The following is a 26887-nucleotide window of genomic DNA, read 5'->3' on the forward strand; positions in this document are numbered from 1 at the left end:
AGAGGAAACATGGTGAAATACATCAAATAAAAAACGGTACAATGTTATAATGTAGTGTTGGTCAGTGGCAATGGAGAGTGCCTTAAAAATCTCAACCATAGCATAGAATCCATGTGTATCAGTCGTGCATTTATTATAAATTGTGCTGATTATACAGTGCTGATCATTTTAAGCTTTAAAGAGTCATCCTACACCATCTCCCTATTCATAACCCAGTTTACTAGTTAAATAGTTAATCTCCGTGGAGAAACGTCTATTAAAAATTACAGGCATGATTGGGTGAATGTGTGTTTTGTGGGTAAAATGTTATTACACACATGTGTTTTTGCCATTGTGATAATGCAAGAGTCTTACCTGGAGCCTTCTTTCCTCCCTCCAAACATTTCTTTCAGCACAAAACCACAAAACCACTAGGATAAGGGAAAGAAAAGAATGGAGAAGGAGAGCGGTAGAGCAAGACAGCAGATCTGTCACCATGTCCTGAGAGACCCACAACAGAATGCACACATAAACACACCTTTCTCTCTCACACACCCCCACGAATATTCACCACACAACAATGTCCCAGGAGAGGGGAACTGAGCATTTACAGTTGGCGTTCGCCGTTTGAAAGGAGGCATTGTTTTCACACAGAGGGATGAATTAATTTACCCACTAAACAGGATGATACGTAAATGAAGGGGAAAAGTGAAAGAAAGGGGAAAGAAAGAAGATGAATGTGTGTTAGGGTGGGAGGGTTCGTATGCCCCAGTTTCATTCAGAACTGATGTAAACACACACCTGTTGGGCCAGACCTTGCAAATGCTTCATGCTAATCTTCAGTAAATTACAAGACAGTGCACTTTTTCTTAGCCAGCTATTCTTATGAGACTGAACTTTTAATATTTCAAATATTTTAGATCTTTCAGATAATTAATTTCATGTTTATTTTACAATTTCTATACCAATATGTTAAAAGTTAGAAATATATATTAGAATCATATAATAATTTTGTATACAGTATATAGCAATTTATACAGCAATACACCAAAGAAAATTCACAGTTCAAGTTTTTGCTTACTTGATTAACTTAAATTTGTATTTTTTATCTCATAGTCTCATATACACAGCCACAATCCATCAGATGGTAGCAGATTGAGTGAAATAATGTGGGAATACATTGATATATAATTTATCATTACAAATACGGCAAACTCATTGCCTTGATTTTGAGAAGCTCTTTTGCAGTCAAACCTAAGATTTTTTCATTTGTATTTGTTAAACTTGTAAGAGTGTCTTATAAGTAATTATAAATGTCACCATGCTGCTTAAAGATGTGTACAAATTAGAGAATTGATGAGTTTGGACAGCGTTACTGTGGACTAAGGTCAAATGGATTCTGTGTACTTTACATTTGCTGTAATGAACTTAATTTGACAACTAAGCAATGATATTTGCTTGCTAGCTGGTTAGCTGTTACTGTTTACACTTATGTTATCTTACAAGCGTACAAGAGCATGCAATTTGACATTGTTCTGTAATGCAGTGGACAAATACCCTACCATATTATTACTTGGTGGCTTGGAGTATTTTGCTAATGTCTAGATTGTATTGTTTTAACTATCAGGTTAACGTTACAGAGTGATGCTAATCAATTTAAAAACTTTTATTCAGCTATTAGCTAGTAATATTGGTTTTGACAATTACAAGCATTATTGCAAAATAATAATAAGAATTATTAATCTTCTATGCATGTTGTTTTGTCAAGAGTAATTATTTGCCTGTTCTCAAGATCTTACATGTTCTTGTAATAGCAAATCTTACTAAGATTTGATGAATGTAACAGATATGGTATTGTTGCTTGTGTGCAGTTTGAGAGATACAAAGAGAGGCTGCCCCTTCTATAAAATCCAAATGCTCCCTATCAGCTCTCCTGCAGTCAAGAGTAAAGAATTCACCCTAGTCTTTCAGCGTTATCTCATGTCTCCATCCCTCTGGAGTCCAGTGCTCCATTCATTCTTCTAATCTGCTCATCACGCTGATAAAATCTGTGTCTCAGAGGCGTGTGTGCAGCTCACAGCCACACGTGTCACTTTGGATGCCTGTGATCAACATAGTTACATAGACATTTAAGTATGGAATACAGTACATATTGGAGGAGATGTTCTCCTGGAGCTCAAACACACCCAAGGGGGCTCATCAGATAGTTAATATCATTTTAATTAGACCATATGGCTATTAGCATAAGGTCTGTAAATCACCAAGATTCAGAATCGGAATCCCTGTAATAGACATTTCTCTAATCAGATAAATAGCACTTTATTTACTGAAATGCATATAATAAAAGAACACTTCAACTTCACTGAAGGTATTGGGGGAACAAGGAGATCGAATTGCTGGAACACTGATAAATGTGTTATTGCTAGAAAATTTAGTAAAGGGTTTTGCTGTCACATGATTGTAACTCATTAATGGAGGAAGGGTGGAGGTGGAAGTGGGGCAGTATCAGAAACCAAATAACACAACACTTTTTTTACACTGTTCAACATTCACAGTTTTATCAGACACACACAGACACACAAAGTCCTTTCATAAAGTGGACTGTAAAATCCCACTGTCTCAGCATTCACCACTTACATGCTCTGAAAACCCCAGGTTTTCTTCTGTATCTCTTGTACAACACTCAGATGTTATGACTGGGCGATTCAAAAGATTTCTAAAAGAATCCTCCACCAAATGCAGTGTTTGCATAGAAAAACCTTTGGATCTTACAATCCTCCATAGAATATATCACTGGGTTTTGGTATAAAGTGCACTTTATTACACAGTCAACTAATGATCATTTTTTTTAAAAAAACAACAACCTCATTTAGTTAGCTAGCTTCAATGTGTGAATGTACAAAAACATTATTCTAAAACTGTATATTCATTAAGCACTTAAATAAATGTCTCTGCGATTTCACTAATGCACAAAAAGACCTCGTCATGGTGCTCAGCTCATGGCAGTCACCAAATTAGCATGGTGCATGTGGCTGAAGGCTGGATGAAACTTGACAGGTGGAGTCATGTTAACGTGATGAGAAATATTGGTGATTTGGTTAAAGCCATGTGGTTTGTCCTGCATGAATCTGCTGAAGTGAAATTGATGAGAGCTCTCGCCTCTCCTTCGTTTAGATTTGGTGGACATTTTTCTGTTGCGAGTCTGAATTCCTTCCTTCTTCATAGTGAGCGGGCGGTTCATCTAATAAAAATAAGCACAAATATACATAGAAATAGAGAGTACCAACAACAGAGTAACTGACTACTGTATTGTACTGAAAATGAAATGCCATAGTCTGTATTAAACCTGATATAGAATCACAGGCCCTGATTTTCCTTAATGGTTTTTGGATAGCAAGGAAACAGCAAGGGTTTTTCAGCTCTAGAAGTATGAATATAACAAGTTGAGTGATACACACATTGTGCAGTTTGTAGTAGAGGCCACAGGCATTGCAAACAGGCTCTCCATTGGTGTTACGTCTCCACAATGTGGTGGTGCCCGTGTGGCAGTTTGCACAGCAAGTACCTGCTCTCCTGGCTGCTGACTGCACACACACACACACATGCACAAAAAGGAACAATGATCAATTTAGGTTAATGGACATGGTTAATGAAAATCTGATGTACTGGCAAATTTGAAGTGATGTTATGTTTTTGTGTTTGAATTACTAATTAGTGGAGTAGAGTGGTCATTATTACTATTTTACCTATTGTATCTGTCTACATTCATTCATTCAACTTCAGTAACTGCTTTATCCTTGTCCAGCTGGCAGTGGATCTGGAGCCTATCCCTGGAACACTGAGCATGAGGCAGGAATACACCCTGGATGAGATGCCAGTCCAGCACAGTGCACCATACACACACACACGCACTCACACCTATGGGCAATTTAGTGTAACTGATCTACCATCAGCATGTTTTTTGAGAGGAAAACAGAGAACCTAGAGGAAACCCATGCAGACACAAGGAGAACATGTGAAACTACAGACAGTAACCCAGACTCAGGATCGAACCTGGAACCCTGGAGCTGTAGAGCAACACTACCTGCTACACCACCAGGCCACCTGTCTGTCTGGATATGATGGCAAAAGCTCACTGGTTCCTTTAAAAATTGTGATTAATTCTAATAAGAGTGCACTGATAGTTGCTCATGTTTATCTCAAACTTATAAATAGAATATTATTTCTATTATACATTTAAAAATAGGCTATTTTTAATTGAAAAATGACTAGGCTAATTTTTATTGAGCAATATTTTGCAATTAAATTATTGTAACATTCTTGATGCAATGCAATGCAATTCATATGATTCCTATCATGTGACTCATTAATATTAATAACCTGTTGTAGTGTGCGGTTTTACACGCAGCCAAACTGCAGTCCTGCTCTTAAATCTTCCCACATATCGGCTGTGTAAACCTACATGTCTACCTCCATCTCTGTTTTTCCTTCCAGCCTCTTTCGTTTCCCCTTTTATGTTTTTTTTTCTTGTTTTATTCCTGTCCTGTAGTACAGAATTATGAGCTAGAAACATCAGTAGGCTCTCCGCAGGCGCTTAACGCCTCTATCGGGACCGAGCAGACATCCGGCCCCGGAAACCACCGGAGCGGTCCGCCTCTGCCGGACAGGCCCAAACATACGACCAGCACCTCGCACTGAAGCGTCGCTCTCTTTCCCTCTCTTATCTTTCTCGCCTTTTTGGGTCTCACAATGTATTTTCTCAAGGAAACGCAAGAATCATTCGGGCTTCCGTAACAACTGCGATTACCGCGTTTCAGTGTTGAACCTGCTGGACAGGACTGAACCATTTGTACCGTGACCCAGATGTAGCCACGTAAAGGGTGTCCAATATTTTTTGCGATTGAAAACTCAGTATAACAACATATTTCTTTTGCTAATGGTAATGTTTTTATTTTAAAGTCTAATGAACCTAAAATCGGACACAACAAATCAAACATTACTTTAATTTGTTGTGAGGCCTCCCCACGCTTTGGAGCTCTAGTAGTTCGTTCCAATATTCACCTGCGCGACCTGTATACACAGTGTTCAGTTTAAAGTAAACACCCCAGAAGTAAGTATTAACCGTGTCTTAATTTTTAAATATAAATAACTAATTTTTTAAATAAATAAATAAAATATTTTTTAAAAATTAAGACATGCTCAATTTTTAGTAAATTACTTTTACTTAATTTCTTTTAAAAGTCTTTTAATAGTCATTCCCAAGCCACTTAAGTTTAGTAGGCCAAGACCAGTTAACTAATTTGAACTATTTTCTTTCAGTGTGCCTTCACAAACAATTCCTTTAGTACTTTAATCTTTAATAGCTAGTTCTTCACGTATGGAAACGGGGCCACGATTAAAGCCATGCAGAAGATTTATACAGGTAACTGGATATGACACAGAAATGAACACACGGTCTGCACACATACACACACACACACACCCACACAGACAGAGTCCCATTTTCAAGCAATTGAGTCAATCCAAACAATTTTATGTGGGTTTCCTACAGTTTCTCAAGTTAAAAACATGGTACACTTACAGTGTTTGGCAGATGCCCTTATCCAGAACAACTTACATTTATCTCATTTATACAACTGAGCAGTTGAGGGTCTTGCTCAAGGGCCCAGCAGTGGCAGCTTGGTGGTGCTGGGATTTAAACTCACAAACTTCTAACCAGTAGACCAATACCATAACCACTGAGCTACCACTAAATTGCCCCAAAGTGTGAATGTGTGGGTGAACGAGGTGTCCTGAAATGGTCTAGTGTCTCATTTAAGGTGCATTCTTGTTTCATGATCAGTGCGACCAGGATAAAGAGGTTACTGAAGATGAATGAATAAATTAATTGTTTTATGCTTGGCATTTATGTTTGCAAGCTGTGCTGTTGTAATGATAATATTTAAGTTGCATACATAGCTAATAACATTACCCATGGGAATAGATTTGTCTTGAAAGTTGGTAGGGATATATGAAATGGAGGTTACACTGTGTCCCTATTACCCTACTAAAGTTTTACAATACACGATTACCATAGATGGGCTTTTTCATATTTGCACAGAAAAACTGGTTGATGAGGAATCTTGCCAGCTAGCTATGTTAGATAGCTATAATAATAATAATGATAACCTGCATTAGCTAATGCCAGCCAGATCCCACAGCTACTTTATTTGAACTTAATTTGAGGCACACCTTTCAAGTCACTTTATAGCATTAACATCATATATTAAATATACAGAAAATAAATATAAATATAAGTAATGTTAAGCCAAGTTGACACTATATGACTTTCAAAATTAAAGAATTGGTGACCCATTCACACTACAAAGACTTGCGATCAGTTTTTTGGCGGACATAGGGACATGATGACTTGCACACACTACACAAACTTTCACCTAGAGATCCCCACCAAAGTGTGTCTGATCCCCAAATGCTGTTTTCTTGCAAAATTGAACACAACAGCTGTTCTATCTATCATGTAACTTTGTGGCTTTGTCACTATTTTGTACAGAAACAAGAAAAAAGAGATGAGAGAAAATGTGGAGGAATTAGTGGTTGGGGAGACACAGGTAGTGAGGACTGTCTGTTGTGCAAAGAGAACTGGAGGTACTGTGTGAAAAGCATAGCTTTTTTATATTGTGCTGTCCTAATGACCATTTGGGAGATGAATTTGGCTTCCTCTCTGACTCTCACTGGCTGTTTCTCATTGCTATTCTTGCAACAATCACAGAGGGGTTCCAGACTATGTGATTTATCTCAGAGAAAAGCAAACATGCTTGAAAATATTGGAGCCTCAGCAATCACTTGCAGACAGAAAATTGCATCACTGAACTGTTCAAATTATGAGCAGTCACTGAGCCCCACAATTAGTCTGTCACTAAAATGTGTAGTGTGCACTAGACTTTACAGCTACCTAAAAAGTCAGCCCAAAGACACAGCACTAATAAATAGACATTATCCTGAAGTCTATAAATTATGCCTTTTGATGAAAAGAATGCATTAGAAATGCTTTAAAAGGTCAAAGCCCAAAAAAGTCAGCTACATAGCTACTCCATTCATAATTTATTTTCCTTTCCTGATCATGTAACAACAACGTTCAAACTACCTTCTAACTTAACTGAGAGGCTAGAGGAAAGCAAGTTGAGGAAATGTAGCTGTAGCTGATATCTGATTAAATTTACACATATTGGCTAAATAATTCTAATTAATTCTAATTTATTAGTTGCTATTTTAAGCCTTCTGATATGACCATGCTTTTATTCGCTTACTCTTTCTTTGTGTATCTCCCTCTTTCTTTCACCATCTTTATTAACCTCAGTCTGTTTAACCTGCTTTCTGTCTGTGTGTGTAACTCAAGTAAACCTCCATTCACCAACCACAATGGCAGTGTAAATCACCATTCCAAACAGTCCTACAGTTTCTGCCCTTGCACCCTCCTTTTTAAACCTTTGAGAAAAGGTTTCTGCAGTTTTGTATATTAAATCTGATTTGAACAGTTGGTCTTGATGTGAAGTGTTGACACACTATCTAAAATGCTAAAGGTGGGATCAGCTACAATATTTTAATGTGGGAACATTTCAGTATGTTCGCTATATATCACTTACCAGTCGACGTTTGGGTCTGATGAGAGGTCGGTTCTGGCCATTCATCTTGTGGTAAAGTCCACATGCGTTACACAAATAATGGCCTGTGCCATCTCGCCGCCACAAGGGAGTGGAGGTAGCCCCACAGTTCACACACTCACGTCCTTCTGACACACACAGAGGATATGAATCACTTTGAATATAAACACACTGTATAGTCTCAGGAATAAAAACACCTAACTGTACTGTTCCTTGTTACTGGGGTGGTATCATAAAGGATACATTTTTGCACCTTTAGTATTGTATCTTTCACCTGGAAATGTGAATATAGTATTATAGTATATATAATATAGTATGCTTTTAAAAATAATTGGTACATAATTGAAGCATCAGGACCACTGATGTACCTTTAATGCTTTACTCTAAAAGTTAATTAAAGGTACACCACATGCAGGTGAAAGATACATATTAAAGGTACAAAAGATGTCACCACCCCAGCGACAAGGAAAAGAGGAAAGGCAAATGGGTGAAAATGCTTTATTAATTTTTTCACTTATCAATTTAATCATTATGATCTTCTTCCAGCTACTTCTAAATTGATGTTATTTTTGTTATGAGAAACTAGCTTCTGTTGAAACTTATGGAGAATAATATGGTTGCTTTCAGTGACAAGTCAAAAGACAGTGTAAGGGATTACATCGCTTATTTCCCACATTTATAATCTGCTGTTACATCATTACTGACCTGTGGACACAAGAAATACAACATTCAGAAACAAAAACAGACGTTCAGAATTTTCCCATTTTATAATAGAACGTGTAGGGCATATGTCTGACTTTTCAGGTCGGTGATAAACCTGTATTAAAGTTTCCAGTTCTGTTCTTATCAGCAGAGTTTTATGATACGCACCCGATCCGGTGCGTCCTTTGCTCTTTGATTTGGCCGTTAAGTCTCCCGCCGCGTGCTCGCGCGCTCCTGTTAACGCGTACGCTGGAAACGCACGCACAGGAGCCGCCTCATGCGCTGTACAGTTCCGGAGCGGGCCTGTGCTCTGCATTTTCGTCCCATCCAGAAGAAGTGCCGGGTACTTGGTGGCGTCCGGCTCGGGAGCCGCGGCAGTGGGCGGTGTAGGGGGCAGGTAGTAGAACTGAGTGCTGCAGCGCGTGGCCAGCGGGGCCGAGCCATGAGCGCACGCGCCTGGATAAACCGACGAGATCCCGACCGAGGTTCCTCCACCAGGCTTTCCCAAAGGACTCTGTGACCAGGTGATGGGTTGCTGGAGCACGGAAGGACTCGATTTACTGCCCTCCAGCCAAGGGTAAGCTTGCGCGTGCAGAAACTGAGGGTGGCACACAGAGCCACCGTGCAAACGAGCTATAAATAAAGTGGATTATAATTAGACCTACACAACAGCCCTGTACTGACATTGCTGAAACTTATCACAAACTTTTAACTCTTATACATATATAAACGGTAAGATGGAAGTGTTTGTCTAGTAGACCTATTATTTTTCCCCTGCATTTCAATAACATCATTTAAAAAAAATAATATATATATATATATATATATATATATATATATATATATATATATATATATATATATATATATATATATATATTTATATTCTAAGACTAATTCTCGTTAAACTCAGGCTTATTAACACTAATAAGGTTTGAAATATATTTAGTTAGCTTTGTCTTATTGAGAAACCAGTAAACCCACATTTAGATGTGTTTTGTTCATTAAATAAACAATAATCTGCTTTCATGTTTCGTACTTAATTTTTATTTTAATGCCCCACCAGTCTAATTCCTAATGTTGGCTAATCGGGAAATAAAAAGTAAAACATATATTAGTAACAAGGTAATTAAAAGAGTGATTACAATAAATGATATATCCACTTATATCCATGATGATCTCTAATTGGCATGATAAAGCTTGATGAGCTGCGCGGATTTCTCACCTGGAACCTGGCTGTAGGATGTTCGTGCTTGAGGGTGAGGTGTGTGTGTGTGGAAATAGGGATGTCCTGGAGGATCAATGTGACTGAGGAATCCATCCACTTCCTCCAGCGACAGTAATGATGGCTCCATGTACGCGGTGCCCTGCCCCAAGCCAGCGTGAGAAGCGTCCGAGTCGGACGTAGGCAACATCATCCATGCGGAGTCGGCGGAGAGCTCCATGTCCAGCCTCGGTCCAGCTCTCAGGCTGTGTCCCCGAGGGAAACGCTGAAACTGACACTTCACAGAAACCTCTTCTTTATTCACTCCAGGATCGTTCAGCGTCTCCGCCTGGCTTTACAAGCCTCTCAGCCTCTGTCCGTACAGTGTGTCATGTAGACAAACAGAAGACCTGTGGGAGGAACAGAACAGCGGGTATGGTTATCGCGCAGTGTGTGTGTTGCACGGTGTGTCTTGCCTCGCGGGCTGGCTGCGGGTTTGAGAGGATGATGCGCTCCAAAGAGAAGTTACTCAAACGACACAGTCTACTTCTCAAAATGTAATGTGCTTTTGTGCTTATATGACGGGAAATGTATTGTTAAAAATGCGAAAATGGAACTTGCCTGCACTGGTGCTGCAGGAGTATCCCACCTGAGCCCTCGGTGTGGGGCTGCACGCGCCCGTCTGTCCTCGTCTGCGCTGTGTTTTGATATAAAAATCTGTCAAAGCGCACTATACACGCACTCTTGTCAGATGAACTGTCAGCGTGCATGCAATGGAATTCCAGTTTATGAAGACAGAGGCGGGTCCATGTCTCCGACACTGGCTCTTCTGACCAATTAGACTTCGGCTTTTGTTGCGCTTGACACGCGATCCCGCTTTTCACCGCAGGTGCCTCTTTTCATGCGTTACACTGCGCGCTTATGAGGCCATGATCTGAGAGGATCAGCAGTGTGCAAGTCTGTGGGGTAAGGGGTCTAGCACAGGGGTCTGCCTGTACTGTAACGTGCAAACAGTCCAAGAGACAACAAGTGTCGTTTAATCAGTGAAGTAATTCGCAAAACATTAAATAAACAGGGCAACATTCATTATTATTATTATTATTATTATTATTATTATTATTATTATTATTATTATTATTATTATTATAGTAGTACTACAAATAATAATAATAATAATAATAATAATAATAATTAAAATCATATATTACATATTTGACAATTTACCTTTCTGATAAAAAAGGGAATTTTTCCAAAAGGCAATTACAAATTTTTATATAGGCTATTAATATTTATGTATTAACCATGGCATAGTACTGCTACTACTACTACTATTACTAATACTAATAATAATAATAATAATAATAATAATGATGATGATTAAAAATCATATATTACATATTTGACAATTTACCTTTCTGATAAATAAGGGAATTTTTCCATAAGACAATAACAAATTTTTATATAAGCTATTATGATTAATATTTATGTATTTAACCGTGGCATAGCAGCTCGATAGTTTAGGCTATTATATGATAAGGCTGTAGTTTATTCCGTGGTCTCACATAGTGAAATGACTGTTTCCTGTTTAGAATGAACTCATCACCACTAGTCATAGAGAACATGGCGAGCGTTCGTAATTCAGGTTCACCTTCAGTCCACACGATATGAGTGCTCCAAGTCTTGTTACAAACAAATTTCTTCACTTTGTCTTATAGCTGATACCAACATTCACAGTAACTGTAACCAGTTCTCTGAAGAAGTGCACTGAATTTAGAGTGGGATGGTTGAGTGCCACATTAGAATCTGACAGTGGACAATGAATAGGTCTTTAAATATAAAGGTTTAGTTACTTGCTGTAAAACATGCTTACATTTTTCTTATGTGACTGCCAATAAAACATGCAAAAAATCCTCCTTGTGTTTGTACATTTTGAGTGGCAGTGTATTGCAGAACACAGAGGCACCAAAGGGTAAATCAAAGAGAGAGTGACAGAGAGATCAAGGAAATGAAAAAGGGAAAGGAGAGAACAATACTAAGAAAATGACCAGGGATTGGTCTCATAAAATTCTCATTAAGGATTCTTAACCATTATGTAAACATCTTAGGGAAAGGTCGTGGAAATGTTCCAAATTACCTTAAATTGCCCTAATCTGATTACAAAAATCAAGTTATTAAGAGGAATCATTGGGAAGTATGTAATCAGGTTTGTTTTAGATTGTTTGGTTATATGCTTGATGCCAATGAACTATAATCTGTTAATTCATAGTAATTTACTGATTTACTGCTTATGGGATTTTGCAATAGAGCCATTTAGCTGTTAATTGCTGATGGTGCTGTTAACCACATAGGCATCTAGGTGATCTCCAGTTGCTGAGCAAAATGACTTATAATGCAAAATGCTTTATAACAGATATACATAACTACACAATTGCTTTTATTTTTATTTATTTATTTATTATTTTGTCAGGTTCTGAAGTATACTATACTTATACCGAATAGTGTGTATATGCCCTTGTGTTTCTGTCTTCATCATGAAAGAGTTCATGCAATGTTAATGTGAATATTAATGTTAATATGAAGTTAGATCAGAAGTCATCCAGATGTAACCAGATTTTATTAAAAATGATATTTTCCATCTTATATTAGGAATAGATTTTCTAAATGACCCAACATTGTCCAGGATATTAAAGCTCACTTTTTGCTTTTAAGAAATACTTTATAAAACATGCTTAGTCATTTGTTTTTATTTTACCTTATATTTTCTAAATGAGTGACTACTATGACATATTAGTCACTCATGAACTAGTGAACATGCTGATGTTTTCACATCAGCCAGCATGTGGCTTGGCTGTACATGTAAAATATTGTAGCATTGACATGGAAAGTGCATAATAATGGTACAATTTGTCCTTTTAACTCTAACCCCCTATGAGCAATAGGATTTGGATGGAGATAAACACCACACCCTCTCTGTATACTCTATAGCCAGCTGCAAACTGAAGTGTTTGTGATTTTCTCAAGGTTGGCTACATGAATTATCAGAATGCTGAGGCAACAATGTGAGCTGTGGTTATGCACTTGAAGATTAGCCATATTAGCTGTGAAGTAGTGGCAGTCATCTATATCACATTTAGAGTTTTTGAAATAGCAGACATAAATAATGCCAGTTAAAAAATTCAGTTACCGCACATGTCCTTTAAACAAAAAATATAAGGAAACCTGAATACTATGGAGGGTGTGGTGAAATGGTTAAACTACAATATCTTATACTGTAATAGTGCAACAGTCTCTCTTTCTTCAGTCATCTCCTTACTTCAGAATGATAAAACCAAGACATTTAATGCAGGTTGAGTTTTATAGGTATCCCAACAAAATGGTCACTCATTTACGTTAAGATGTTAATAGTGAAACAATCTAAATGATATTTCTGAAATGTGATATAAATGTGGACCTTTATTTCACCTGTCTCTAGACTTTTTCCAAGTCTCCTATACTGTTTGAATTTTTGTGACTCTTGCAGTCTTTTCTCAATAATTTTCACCCACTTCTCTCCTGTCTTTGTGTCTGTGATGGATTTCAATGTTGGTAATCACTTTGCTTTTTTTTTTTTTTTACCCCTCTCCAATCCGTTTAAAGGTCAAAGGTCAGTTTCTTTTTTTAGGCACTGTGATGGGTGTTTTGCTGATTCCATTGAGCTTTTACTTGATTGCTCATAGTCTGCTTGAGCATTAGCCTGTTTAAACTTGAATGTGATGTTTTACATAGGATTTTAACAAGAGAAGTTTGTTTAATTTATTAGACCCCTTAATGTGGTACAATCCAATGAATTAAAGTGGATGCAAACTTTGGACCTTCTAATCAAAATAACTGCTGTCTTAGCCATGTTTAAATAGAAAAACATCATTGTGTCTTCTATACATTTTTTTAATCTTATTATTATGTGTCTTGCTGTCATGTTTGTGTATGTACTGGAAGCTTCACTTACCAAGTCAGATTCCTTGTGTGTGTGAGCACACTTGGCAATAAAGCTTTTTCTGATTCTGATTCTGATTTAATAATTCTGTTTATTAGATACTGTGTAATAAAGGTGCATTTAAAATTCTATCCCACCCAGAATCAAAAGTCATCAAAACCTATGCACTCAATCATATTTTTATAATAAAACTATAATAAATAGGTAAATATAGATATAACGTTAGTATATAAGGTTAGATAAATCATATACACCATAAAGGTACGTATATACAGTATGCCTATAAAAGAGCTACTTGGTTCTTGGGTTAATTGGCTAAAGATCTTCAAAATAATTGATGATTCTACCTGAGTTGATTATATTTATTAAATCCTAAGATTGTATATATGTTTAGAACACTTTCTTTAATCTGTTCCCTGTACAAACAATCTGTACAACAAAGCTGAAGAGTATAACTCCTGCTTACCTCACTGCCTTGTAGTTCATTTCCTGCACAGAGAGCAAAAGGAAGGTGCTATTATGGTGTATTGCACCGACAACCTACCGATCATGCTGTCCTTGTTCTAGGAAAAATAACAAGAACAATCTTAAACAACCACACAATGTGGGTTTTTTTCAATACTGTTATAGTGGTTTTTCAAATTGCAAATAATCTGAGAAAACGTTACACATGGCCAAAAAGGCTTTTCTTTGTTTAAATAATCATAAAATCACAAGGCAGTAAAGAAGGTTTTTACAAAAGAATCAGGGAAATTAGTTGACATTGTCACACCTCTAATGCCTTTTAATGGCTAGATAATACTTTGTCTTTATGCATGTTATACTGAGATGTACAGTGTAAGATGTGTAATAACACATTCTTCAATTATGTGCATAGCCTAAGTGAATGTCAAATGCTATCAGACAGGTTCACTCAACTTTTACTCAACTTTTACTAGGATTAAGATTTTAAGCAAATAAGTGTCTCATCTTATACATTCCTTCTACTCTGCAGAAGTGAGCTCCACTTCCAGGCCCTGGATTTGAATTATACCATACATCATCTGTATTAAAATCATGATGAGGGTCTTAGATATGGACATTTGTAACTAACCTTTCTAAAAGGGAAACAGATCCACATAGAACCTTTAAGAGGGACAAACCCTTTAACATATAGCAGTTCTCTATCAGCATTGCTTGTAGTTACTGATGACATCAGTCTTGCCTTTGCAAACCTTAAATATTTCGGGCAAACTGAGTCCCTGTTTGCACTCTGATCACATTGTACACCCTTTATAACAAGCACACCTTTTAATCTGTTTCCTCTCTCTCTCTCTCTCTCTCTCTCTCTCTCTCTGTCAAGCTGTATGTGCACTCCTGCTGCCTGATGTGGCGGCAGTGCCAGATCCTGAAACACATCTACTGCTGTGCCTCATCTTGCCCTCTGGACCTGACTGATTCATCCTGATGCTTTACTCCTGCTTGGATCTTCTTACACTTGTGACTCTGCTGTAGATGCTCCCATATGGATACCTTGAAGATGTTCACTTCTCAAAAACAGTTTTTGCCCAAGACCCACCCTTTTGTCAGTGGATAATCTCCCCTGGATACTGTAGCCTTGTACCTTCTAAGAACCTCTCCTGTAATCATAAAGACTATCCTATGCTCATCCCAGAAAGATGAGGTCCCTCAGAACCAAATATATTTTCAAACCTTACAACACAATTATGCAAAACATGTAGGTTTGATTAGGCACAAAATCTAGGTTTGGTTCAGTTCAACACAACACAAAGAAACCCAGCCGTCTTAATGTAAGCCATCAGTCTTAAAGGGATGAGTGCGTGGATCGTATCTGTGTGTTTGCAAAAAATCACTGCATATTTGGCTTTATGTGTGTGCGTGTGTGTGCATGTGATTACACATGTACATGGACCTGGACGAGGGTTCATATGTTTTTTGGGTGTGAGGTTTTTTTTTTAGCTCTACTTTAGCAGTGTCATATTATAACCCTCCCCCCTTTACCCAAGGTGCCTTGCAAGGCCTGGTTTTCACCACATCAGGATACACAGTTGCTTGCTGAATTCCGGTATGAAACGGAGCGCTGGTGCACCGCAATGTGTGTGTTATAGACACACATCCCTCTCCACACTGAGGGACAGGTGCCCCCAACGGACACTCACACACACACACATCCACACACACACACACACACACACACACAAACACACACACAAACACACACACACACACACACACACACACACACACACACATAATCTCAGCATGATGGTGTTCTTGTCATTAGTATAAAAGATGGAGTATTTATGTATTACTACTTGTTTATTAATAATGAATGCTAATGAATGCTATGGCTACACCTAAAACTAACCCTAACATTAACCTCAGTAACCAAAAGGAAACCTTTTGGCTCTTTTAGATTCTTAAAATTAAATAAATAAATAAATAAACAAACAAACAAAAACAGTTTTCCTTGTCAGGACTGGCCAAATGTCCCTGAAAGCTCAAAACTGTTGGATATTCCTATCTTTGTGGGGACATTACCAGGATATTAAAACATAAACAACATGCTCAAGAACCTGCACACACACACACACACACACGACAACATACATGATAAATATGATAACGCTTTAAAACACTTTAAAACAATCAGAAATTCACAATTTTACACTCTTGTTTAAATATAGCATTTGCCTCTAAATAATCATTCTTCAAGTCAGTTATATATGAACAGATTTACCTCACTTCATAATGTCATACAATACACTGATTCACACACAAACACACACAAGCCTGGCTCTTTTTTGATATGACAAATGGAGTAGGGAGGGGAGGTGATGGTAGGAATATTTGAAAATGAAATAGAGTTAGAATCATATGATTGAGTTGGACCTGAAGCAGATGTTCCTCCACTATTATTTCTAATCCAAAACTGCCATCTCCTGGCCATGATGAGACAGAGAGCTCCTTTAAACCCTATTCAACCCCACCATCATATTTCAGCCCCTAACTCTGAAAAGGGACTGACCGAAAGCAGATGTATGACTACTAAGTTAGTGCCATGATTCCTATAAATTGTCTTTGTAAAAGTATAATCTTGTTCAGAGAGTTTAAACATTATCTTATCACTTGCTGAATGTGTTCAGGTGTCTTTATGCATGTCCTTTAACAGCATGGCTTATGTGAATGTGCATGCTATCAGCTTCAAGGGGATGTGCTGGGTAACTGTCGCCTACTCAGGGTTTCCGGACTGGGTGCCTGCAGACTGCCGGTTTCCCTCCACCTCTCCTTCTATCTTTCACTCCATCACTCCTTCTATCTCTCTATCACACAAGCCAGGCACCAGGCACCCAGCCAGGATATTGTGGTGACAGTAGAGCAAGCTTCCGCTCTCAATGCATAGCTATACAGTAAAGAGGACAGAGGAGTGATGACCTTTTTGCTGTCAGTCAACTTTGTTCAATTACACTGGACAAAAGATGATAAGAATGACAAGAACAATGAATTCAGTGCACACTCCTAGTTTGAAACCCTTGAACAGTGGAGTGCTGCCATGTAAAGTGTAGTTTTGTTTTTCTATGTTGTGAAGAATGCAAGTGACACAGTGTTTTCAATGAGCACATATTTCCCTGTCCTGAGGCAGTGGAAAAACCCATTGACTCAAAACTCAGTGCTTTTAATCATTGAGTTTTTTTTTTGTTGTTTTTTTTTTTAAACAAATACTGTGCACACACACACACACACACACACACACACACACTAGGCCCTGATATTAATGTATAACTATTGGCTTTTGGGCTACATTAAACCGGCCTGTAACAATGTTGATGTACTGAAACCTTCAATTATATAACACATGGTTCATATCACAGTTACTTGAAATTACAGGATGATTATCAAAGCATCAAATAAGTACATTAAAGATTCTAGCATATTGATGATAGATATCAAATTATATTAGAATTTCATTGATCAAAATGCTGTTTTTTTTTTAAATATAATATGTATCTAACATACGTAAAATACTGTTTACTGACACAAAATACATTTGAGATTTTATAATTAAAATCCTATTTATTAATTATCTCTTCAAAATTGAACCAATTCATCGGTGCCTCTGGATCTGGTACTTGACCTTTTCTCAACATTGTTCTTTATTGCATATTTCAGATTCTCCTACCATTACAAGACATGCTGTCAGTAAATGGCACAATAACACAAGTACATAGATGTCTTACATTGACCCATAGCAATGAAGAGCACAAAACATCAGCAAACATTCAGTACAATTGTAAGTCCAATGTTAGCTAAATAAAGACTGCTGCCTAAGGGCCACAACTACAAAAGAGCAATGACTGCATAATGAAATGAGAGAAATAAATGCAGTATGTTTGAGAGATTGTGTGCATTCTTTTGTTTTGGAGAGTAAGAAAGCAAACATGAATTAAATAATAAAATTATAATTATATATAATGAAATAATGTGATTTTATGAAAGGCTATTTGGTTATTGAAATGAGCTGAGTTGTGTGACAGGTGAACAACATCTGGACATCTGGGGCTGTTTCTAGATATAAATGGTACAAGCAGTCAGTATAAGGAGGCCCTCTTGTGATCTGCAACTTGTATGTTTGTGGTAGGTGTAGGGGTAACCAGGATGTAGCTTAGTGTCTCCAAAGTTTCAGAAAGAGCTCCAAAGGTCATCATCAGTGATGTGCTGTCAGCGTTGGGCAGGATCAAGATTTAGCTTCAAGTAGTATACATCTAAGAAATTCCCTTTTGCAGATGTCGGACAATGCTAGGAGACCGCAGTCCTGCATGACCTCCAGATTGGTTTTATGATGTGTGTATCTTGTGGAGTTGTAATGACAGGATGTTGACTAAAGATGTAGTGATGGCTCAGTGAGCTGGTGATCCAAAAGTTGTATGTCACTATTGGGCCCTTGATTGCTGAATAGTGTTCTCTCAATCATAAGCCACCTTGGATAAAAGTATCCCTTAAATGAATAAATACAAATGTAAGGTCAAAGTACGTAATTATATGATCTGCAACAACAGAAGAATGTGGATAGATGACATGACAGAACTACATAATGAGACAGAAATTTTCATGGGTTACACAAAACCTTGATAATCAAGCTGGTTTTAGTAACTAGAATACAATCAAAAGCCATAGAAAAAGATCACTTCATCTGAGTAGAAAAGCAACATCAGAAAACTGGAAGATTTCTGGGTAATCTTCTAAAGATAGCGTTCTGCTGTTCCATGATGTCCATAAAAATGTTTCCCCTTACTGAGATTTGTCAAGGTTCTTTTTTCCAAATGTTTTTAGGGAATATTTTCCTGCCACTGTCACCCTCAGCTTGCTTTTAAGTGATAGGCTTTCAAATACCTTCATTTCTCCAAGGTCCTGAATGAATAGTAAAATAATAAAATTTGCTAGACTGTAGACATTACACGCTAGCATGTTCATGCACACTGGACAGCCAACTGACAGATGTGGAGAAAGAGAGAAAAACTTTAATCACAAACTGTCGTCAATACAAGTTATTGTATTGAAACACATTTCCCACTAATAAGACACCAACCTGCAGCTTGCATTCTTGCAATGACTGTCGCTTCAGTCATTTTATTACATGACCACAAAAAAAAAAAAAGAAAAGAAAAAAAACCACAACAAATCTAGCATCAAAAGCAATTCAGTTTGACTAAGTATCTCATCCTTCTTTGCTGATTTTGTGAAAATTAAAAATAGATTGTGACATCATATCTACGGTAAACCCTGCTCATAAATATGAACAAGTTCATTGTTTTATGTTCACATATATTTGATATCCTCTGCCAGACAGAACTGGAATTCATGTCATAGTTTTAATAAAACGACCTTTGAAATGAAGTGTGTGTGCCCGTCTGCATACCTGTGCATGTGTGCCTTTTGTGTAAGTGTGTGTGCATGTGTATGTTAGTAAGTGTTTGTGAAATATCATATCTGGTTGGTAGTCGGCAGATCAGAGACCTTTGGTATTAATAGAAGCTCAGAGCTTGTTGAATAGACTCACGTCTCATTGTGAATACAGCTAAAATGGGTGCATGCTACAGGTATGCACGTCTTTCTCTCTCTTTCTCTCTGCACACACATTACCACCTATACACACAATCCCATTCACTCATTTTTACATACAAATATATTCACTTTCATATTTAAACCTGATGATGCCAGGTCTAAATTTATGTTACTTCGATTTTAAGCTCATCTCAAAGCTATGATTTCATCTTCTGATGCAAGTTCAGGAAAACGTTGGCACTCTGGCCACTAAGGCTGATAGTAGTGTTCTGCCATGCTTTTCCACAGTTTACTGTCACCCTTTCCTTCAAAAGGAAGATAAATAGTTATGGCAGGCCTTGTGTCAGAGTTACGATACATCAGCTATACTGAAGGTCTCCAAGCATAGCTCAGGCACGGCAGCCAGTCAACTGGACACAGATCAGAGGAGGCAAGTGGATAGAAATGATTTCATTTTGGAGGCATGACTTCTGTCAGATTTGTTCACCTGCTATATCTGAAACTTTACTGTATTCACAGCTTATGGTAGGGAGCAAAAAAATCTGAACTGTGTCTGATGAGTGTTGGATTGGGAACACAAAGAAACATAGCTGCATTTACATTTATTCATTTGACATATACTTTTATCCAGCCCAAAGCCTTGACCACTAAACTTCCACCGCCCAATAGTGTGCATCAGTGTTGTAAATTACACTGACAGACCAGAACCCCAGTATGCCTGCTCATTCATGCAATAATCCAATCAGCCAATCATGTGCCAGCAGCACAATGCATAAAATCATGCAGATACAGGCCAAGAGCTTCAGTTGATGGCATTAATTTAGTTAATTAACTGCAGCTATTGTTAATGTTTACTCCTGTCAGCCAAGAACAGGAACCTGAGGTTACATTGGGTACAAGCTCACTGAAATTAACAGTTGATGGATAAAAACTGGGAAAAGATAAGGTGATCTTTTTCCAATATTCAACTGTCCAGTTTCAGTGAGTCTGTGCCCACTGTAGCCTCAGACCCCTGTTCTTGGCTGACACGATTGGAACCTGATGTGATCTTCTGCTGATGTAGCCCATTCGCCTCAAGGTTCAACGTGATGTGCATTCTTATATGCTTTTCTGCTGAGTTACTGTAGCCTTCCTTTCAGCTCAAACCAGTCTGGCCATTCTTCTCTCCTCTCCTCTCTAGAGACTGTGGTGTGTGAAAATTCCAGGAGATCAGCAGTTTCTGAAATACTTTAACCAGCCTGTCTGACACTAACAACCATGCCATGGTTAAAGTCACTGAGATCAGATTTTTCCCCATTCTGATGTATGATGTGAACATTAACTGAAGCTCTTTACCTGTGGCTACATGACTTTATGCATTGCAGTGCACCCCAATGATGCATATGTTCATTCTCTTTTTCATGAGCTTATGAATGATTCCTTCTCTATAACATATTAAGCAACTAATCTGAGTGATTATAGAAGGTGTGTTTTATTTAGTAATATACAACTATAGTTTTTTGTTTGATACAGTACCTGTGACAGGTCCTTATCCTAAACCAAATACCAAAGGGTATAAATATGAGAAAAAGATGCAAATGATATTTCACTTAAAAAGTACTTTCCGGAAGTTTATTTTCACAAACATATTCGCATACAATTGGCTATAAAAAGTCTTGCCATATACATTCAGTGATTTTTAGCAGAAGGTACCTTAAGCTAGCTGTTTTGAAACTTAAAATACAAGCAGGAATAGTCTCTCCCTTCCGTGTTCTCGCCAAAGCTGCGTACCCAGAACACACACGTGCTACTTAGGCTAGAATACCTGAAGCTTGCTGAATTAACAAGTAATGTAATTTACAGGCAAATATAGAAGTCTCCTTGACTTGATTGGTTGGATTTTGGTTATCCACATCCATTTTTTTCTTCTCCAATTTACAGACCCTGGGAGGCCACAGAGACCTGAGCTGCCAGAATATGAGGATAACTTTGCTAAACATAAAGTGTACTGACTTAAAAATCACTGACCCTATTTTAAATATGATATTGTAAATGGTACCATTCACTATAGTTTTAGTGTAGTATAAATACTGAAAGTAGCATTGCATAATTTGTGTATGTTGTATGGGTATATGTAGAAGATTATTTTAAGGCTGTCTGGGTCGTGTTTTCATCTCCACACTTTTAAACGAGTATCTCTCCCCACTTCGAGAGTCAGTGAGAATGTACCAGGTGCCCCAGTAGATGCCATCTGTGATGCCAGTGTAGCGGCCACGGTAGTAACGTCCATTCAGATTGGCAGCCAAACAGGAATCAAACCACCAGCCTGCACCGTAGTACTGAGCACAGTTACCAGCTGCATAGCGATCATGATCGTGATCATATGTGCTGAAAGCTCTGCCATCATGGTTGTAGTGCTTACTGTAGCTGAGGGCATTACCGGCATCTCCTTGGTAATTTTGTGCAGTCAGACGAAACCTGTCAGATAAAAATAAAACAAGTGAGATAAAAGTGAGCTATTTTAGATATTTTGTATTACACAAACTTGATTTCTTACATGTAAATTGCGTGTGTGTTATGAGTGCACTCGATCCATTAAAATATGTTTAATATGTGTGTTTGTTGTAATTTTTAAAAATAATACTCTAGCATTTTTTTTTAACCTGATCTCTTTTAGCATTTAACATACTTTTTTAAAAAATATATATAATACTGTATATAAGTATATTTAAAGCAAATTCAAAATTCAACCACTAGACTAAATTTTAGGATTAGATAGACTAGAAGATAATTAAATCATAAAGAATTTCATAGACCATTTTTGTGGTTGTTTTTATGTGGAATACATATGTGTGTATAATGTTTCTGTATAGCGTGTACAGTATTGAGATGCAACATTGTCTATTTCTCACCCTCTGTATGTGTGTTTATGTGTGTGAAAAACTCTGCACCTCTGGTTTTCTGCTGCCACTTTAAAGTTGTTGTAGATGGCATGTCGGGTCTGGTGATGCCAGTCCTGGAGAGTGATGCGGAGTGTGTGTTGCCCTCTGGCTGTAAGAGCATGTAGAACTGCATTCCCTAACCAGTGCTCCTTTTGTGAAGAACCAAAGCCATCCCGATACTCCCGCCAGGTCCGGTTAAAGTCCACTTGTCCATCGAATCGACGCTGAAACACTGTCCACCCACCTCCTGCAGACTCCATATCACACGCAGCCTGAAATGAAGGAAAAGACTTCATTTACAAAGAAGTGCATACACATGTGTGCTCGCCCTATTTTTATAGCCTAGTGTGTCAGTTGCAGGGGTGGCACAGACACATACTAGACATACTCTATACCAAAAACAGCTTTAGGAAATTTTAAAACATTATACATTTAATTTCATTCGGATTTAGTCACTGTTACGTATGCATGCAGTGGTGTGTTGATGCACCTCCAGTGCTGGTTTTTGAGGGTCTGGTTGGATGGTATAAATTCCATTCTCTTTTATTCCAAACTGAAAGATCTCGTAGCAATTCTGTGGATAAAGTCCTGCAGAGGGAGACACTACCAGACACAGAGGGACATAAAATATACCCTTAAAACACAATAACGGTTAATTTAATACTGAATGTGTGTGTGTGTGTTAAATACCTGTTAAAGCACTTTGTGTTGGTGGTGAGCCAGATTGTGTGATGCTCTTCATCAATAGCAGCAAGTCTTTTTCTCCATTTTTCCCCACTGCCGCACTCTCTGACACACACAGACAGACAGGTTGGCCTAAGGCTATTTGATTTACAGCCCACTCTATTTAGGAGGTTGTGACAAGGTTATATAAAGATTGCCTAAAGGTTGCTCAGTGGGTGAATAGAGGTTAAGTGTTAGGTCTTGCAGAAGAGTCGCATTCCTAAGAGTACAACAACTATCAGCTTCTGTTTACTCTGTGTGTGTATGTATGTATGTGTGTGTGTGTGTGTGTGTGTTATTGAGGTAGACTGGAATTAATTGAGAATGCTCTAGAGAAAAGCATTAAAGTAAGAGGCTCTAAGCAGTAAATCTAAGCTGCTGTTTAAAATCTGACAGCAGTGTTTATGAGAATATCAGCCACAGACCTAGCCTGCCAGCCATGTCTCTAAGTCTCTGACTGTGGCAGTGCAGGTCACACTCGGTAAGCACAGCCGTCATTAGAGCCAAAATGGCTGCCAGGGAATCGGATCCATCTCTTCGATTTCCTGAGGCTGGTTCATGTTGTTTCATACACCGCTGTAGCTGCATCAGACGTTCCGACATGGAAGATGACTAAACAATACACACACACACACACACACACACACACACAAAAGCAAATTATGTTACTTTTTTTCAGTTTTGTGTAGCACATTCCTCAAAACTTTTATTAATATGAAAGCCTCCACAGCAATGGGGATTGCCTGTGCTAAACTGTCAGTAGTTGTGAGTGAATGTGTGTGCATGATGCCCTGCGATCGACTGGCTCTGGACTGGGTTCTGTTGACCCTGACCAGGATAAAGTGGTTACTGAATGAATGAATGCATGAATGGATGAATGAATGAATGCATGAATGAATACATGAATGAATGCATGAATGCATAAATGCATGAATGAATGAATGAATGAATGAATGAATGAATGAATTGATGCATGGAAGGATGGAATGATGGATGGACGACACAAAAATAATACAGCAATTGGCAGCAAGCGCTTGAGAGTTTTCTAATTCCTCCAGGTATATGTCTTAAAAAAATCCATATAAAAGCCACAAATTAACACAATAGACATAATAATAATAAACAGCCTCATTAATTTCATGCTGATTAGTAATTTAATGCTATTTCTCTGAGATATAAAGATATTTATTACAATTGGCTAGTTGTGCAGTGCTATTAAAAACTAAAAACACTCAAACTAATCAATGATACAGAACTCTCCTGCATATTATATAAACAATATGCAATTGCTTCTCTTTGCTCTTTCCTTCATTTAAAAACAAAAACAGAAAAATTCTCAGAAAAATTAACACAGCCATATACTGGTTTAGCTTTTACACGGAAAGCGCAGAAGTACAGTGCACCTACACACACACACATAAACATACTCAGGAAAACTCACCTGTGTGTTTCTTTGGAGAGGCTCCTGTGTTTTTCTGGGCACTGTGTCCTTCCTGTGTGTGAGGTGTGTTTTTGGGGGAGATGCTGTTGCACTGCAGCCCCCCTCACACCTTCGGTTGGGTGGCCCAGCCACCAAACTGTCCCTCTGACACACTACACACAGACACATCACACACACACCCAGCAAAAGCCAGCGTAGAATGCACACACACATGCACACACTGCTAAGGACACTCATGGGAAAGCAAGAGGTGTACCAACAAGTGACTGCACTCAACTGTCAGATGACTCCCGCTGCCTCTCACCAATCTTCCGCACAAACTCTTGTCTCCTTTATTCCTCCACCTAGGACCTTCTTAGCACCCCAGTGTTTCAAATAAATAGTGCTTGGGCTTTTTCCCTTCAAATCTGTGCCAATTAGGTCTAATAATATTGTGCCTTCTCTATGCGTCTTTACGTGTGTAAGTCTTTACCATGCCAACACACTCACTTCCATGCTCTCATCTTTCTGAAACTTCTGCTGTCTTTCTCTTCTTATTTGATCTCCTCTTCCAACCCTCTATCCCTCCCTCTGTCTCTCTCCTTCCCCACTCTCTCTCTCTCTCTCTCTCTCTCTCTCTCTCTTTGTAGGGTTCTTGGCTTAGATTCCTAGATAACACAGTGTCTTTGCTCTCTGACATGCACCGATGCTCCCTACCCCCAACTCCCATACACCCACCCACACCTACACACACACACACACACACACACACATTGCCTGACTGATCACATAAATTAATTTCTAGGCTAAGTTCCTCAGTTTGGTCTTATGCAAAACCTGAATACCAAACATACTTCCAGATGAATATATCCACACTTGACCATTAGGCTTTTGTCATTTTTTGTGATTTGTATACTGTTTGTTGAACTTGTTAAAGGTCATAAAAGCTGAAAGACTTGTGGAATTCCTCTTGGTACTCTTTTATGCTTGTATTACCAAACCCAAACATGCACACCTTCTCAATGGTGTGAACTCCGTTCCACTCTGATCTCTGACCTTTCTGTCTAGAAGAGAAAGGTGCTAGACCTGTCCTTGAGTGGTTTAGAGAGGTGTGTTTACTCAAGTGTGTGGACATGTGTGTAGGTGGGATGAGTTGGGGGGGAGTGGGAGGGAGCATGGGCAGATAGACAAGAAAGAATGATTGGCTGTAAATGTATTGTTCAGGGAAATGACCACACTGTTGTAAAGTCTATAAGACTCCAAAATATTACAGTGGAAGTGTCTAAACAGAAAAAAAAAATCATACAACATAACATAAGCATGACATCCTACTTGAGGTAAGGACACTACAGGCGTTGATTCTGTGTTGCTCAGCTCAGTAACTGGCGCCATCTTGTGTTAAAGGTCAGTGATCATTACTGTTAATGTTTTCAAGATTCAAGATTCAAGATTTTTATTTGTCACATACATAGTTATATACAGTACATAACCTGCAGTGAAATGAGAACCTGACCTACTCCTTTTTAGACTGTGCATAAAAAATCTGAATGAATAAGAAATAAGAAATAATAAGAAATAAGATAATAAATAAGAAATATGAAATATATGTTCATTTTTGTTCTATTAATCTTCATTCCTCTATTTCCTCTATGTGGACACTCACTTATATAACTAACTGTGCTTGTTAACAACAGTTCTTTTCTTTTCTGTGATGTTTTGGCAATACTGTAACTTCTTATGCTTAAGCTTATTGATTATTGACAAGAAACGAGAAGGAGAGAGGTCTATATTTCTGAAACTGTCAGCTTTCCCTCGAGAAGGAATAAGTCTACATTATCACCAGGAGATCTAACAATACTACAAGTATTCCTCTGGTTACTACTGTGACTTCCTCAGAAAATGCTTCCAGCATACACACGTAGATTCTGACAGTGTATATTGTCTAAGTGTAAAATGTTTCCATCATGTAAGTATAAGTAGCATATAGTTTTTGTAATATAACATAAGCATAGGTATCTTATTATCAGCATTAAAATATAAAGTATGAATTTATAGGCGTGCAAAAGTGAAGTGCGCATGCGCGAACACCCTTGTTTACTACATCCCGATCAGATCGCATACATCTCGCTGCAGAACCAACAGTCAAGGGGGAGGAGTCTGACCTGATCCAACCCCTCCTACCTGACAATGTAGAACTAAAAGCCCAGAAAACTAGAGACAACAACTCAGCGTATTTTAGGT

At 38.1% G+C, this 26887-nt stretch overlaps 2 protein-coding genes across 3 annotated transcripts; both read right to left on the reverse strand.

Moving 5' to 3' along the window:
• Positions 1-1470: 1470 nt before the first annotated feature.
• gata2b (GATA binding protein 2b) lies at positions 1471-9966 on the reverse strand. 2 transcript variants are annotated; one of them, XM_026917189.3, is made up of 5 exons: positions 9568-9966; positions 8511-8975; positions 7623-7768; positions 3438-3563; positions 1471-3220 (listed from the first exon to the last, which is right to left on the reverse strand). In XM_026917189.3, the coding sequence occupies exons 1-5, from the start codon at positions 9785-9787 to the stop codon at positions 2972-2974; spliced, it is 1206 nt and encodes a 401-aa protein (XP_026772990.1). In that variant the 5' UTR covers positions 9788-9966; the 3' UTR covers positions 1471-2971. The 2 variants fall into 2 exon arrangements, 1 of the variants encoding a protein (XP_026772990.1); XR_008300569.1 differs by lacking the exons at positions 7623-7768; positions 8511-8975; positions 9568-9966 and adding an exon at positions 3726-4922 and having other exon boundaries at positions 3209-3220.
• Positions 9967-21191: 11225 nt separating this feature from the next.
• On the reverse strand, positions 21192-25245 carry si:ch211-157b11.8 (fibroleukin). Its single transcript, XM_026927104.3, has 6 exons — positions 24668-25245; positions 23652-23838; positions 23194-23292; positions 22994-23106; positions 22513-22775; positions 21192-22039 (listed from the first exon to the last, which is right to left on the reverse strand). Exons 1-6 carry the CDS (start codon positions 24902-24904, stop codon positions 21709-21711), a joined length of 1230 nt encoding a protein of 409 aa, XP_026782905.3. The 5' UTR covers positions 24905-25245; the 3' UTR covers positions 21192-21708.
• Between the last annotated feature and the right edge of the window lie 1642 nt (positions 25246-26887).

Source organism: Pangasianodon hypophthalmus, chromosome 2, assembly GCF_027358585.1.
Source record: "Pangasianodon hypophthalmus isolate fPanHyp1 chromosome 2, fPanHyp1.pri, whole genome shotgun sequence".
NCBI classification, from domain to species: Eukaryota; Metazoa; Chordata; class Actinopteri; order Siluriformes; family Pangasiidae; genus Pangasianodon; species Pangasianodon hypophthalmus.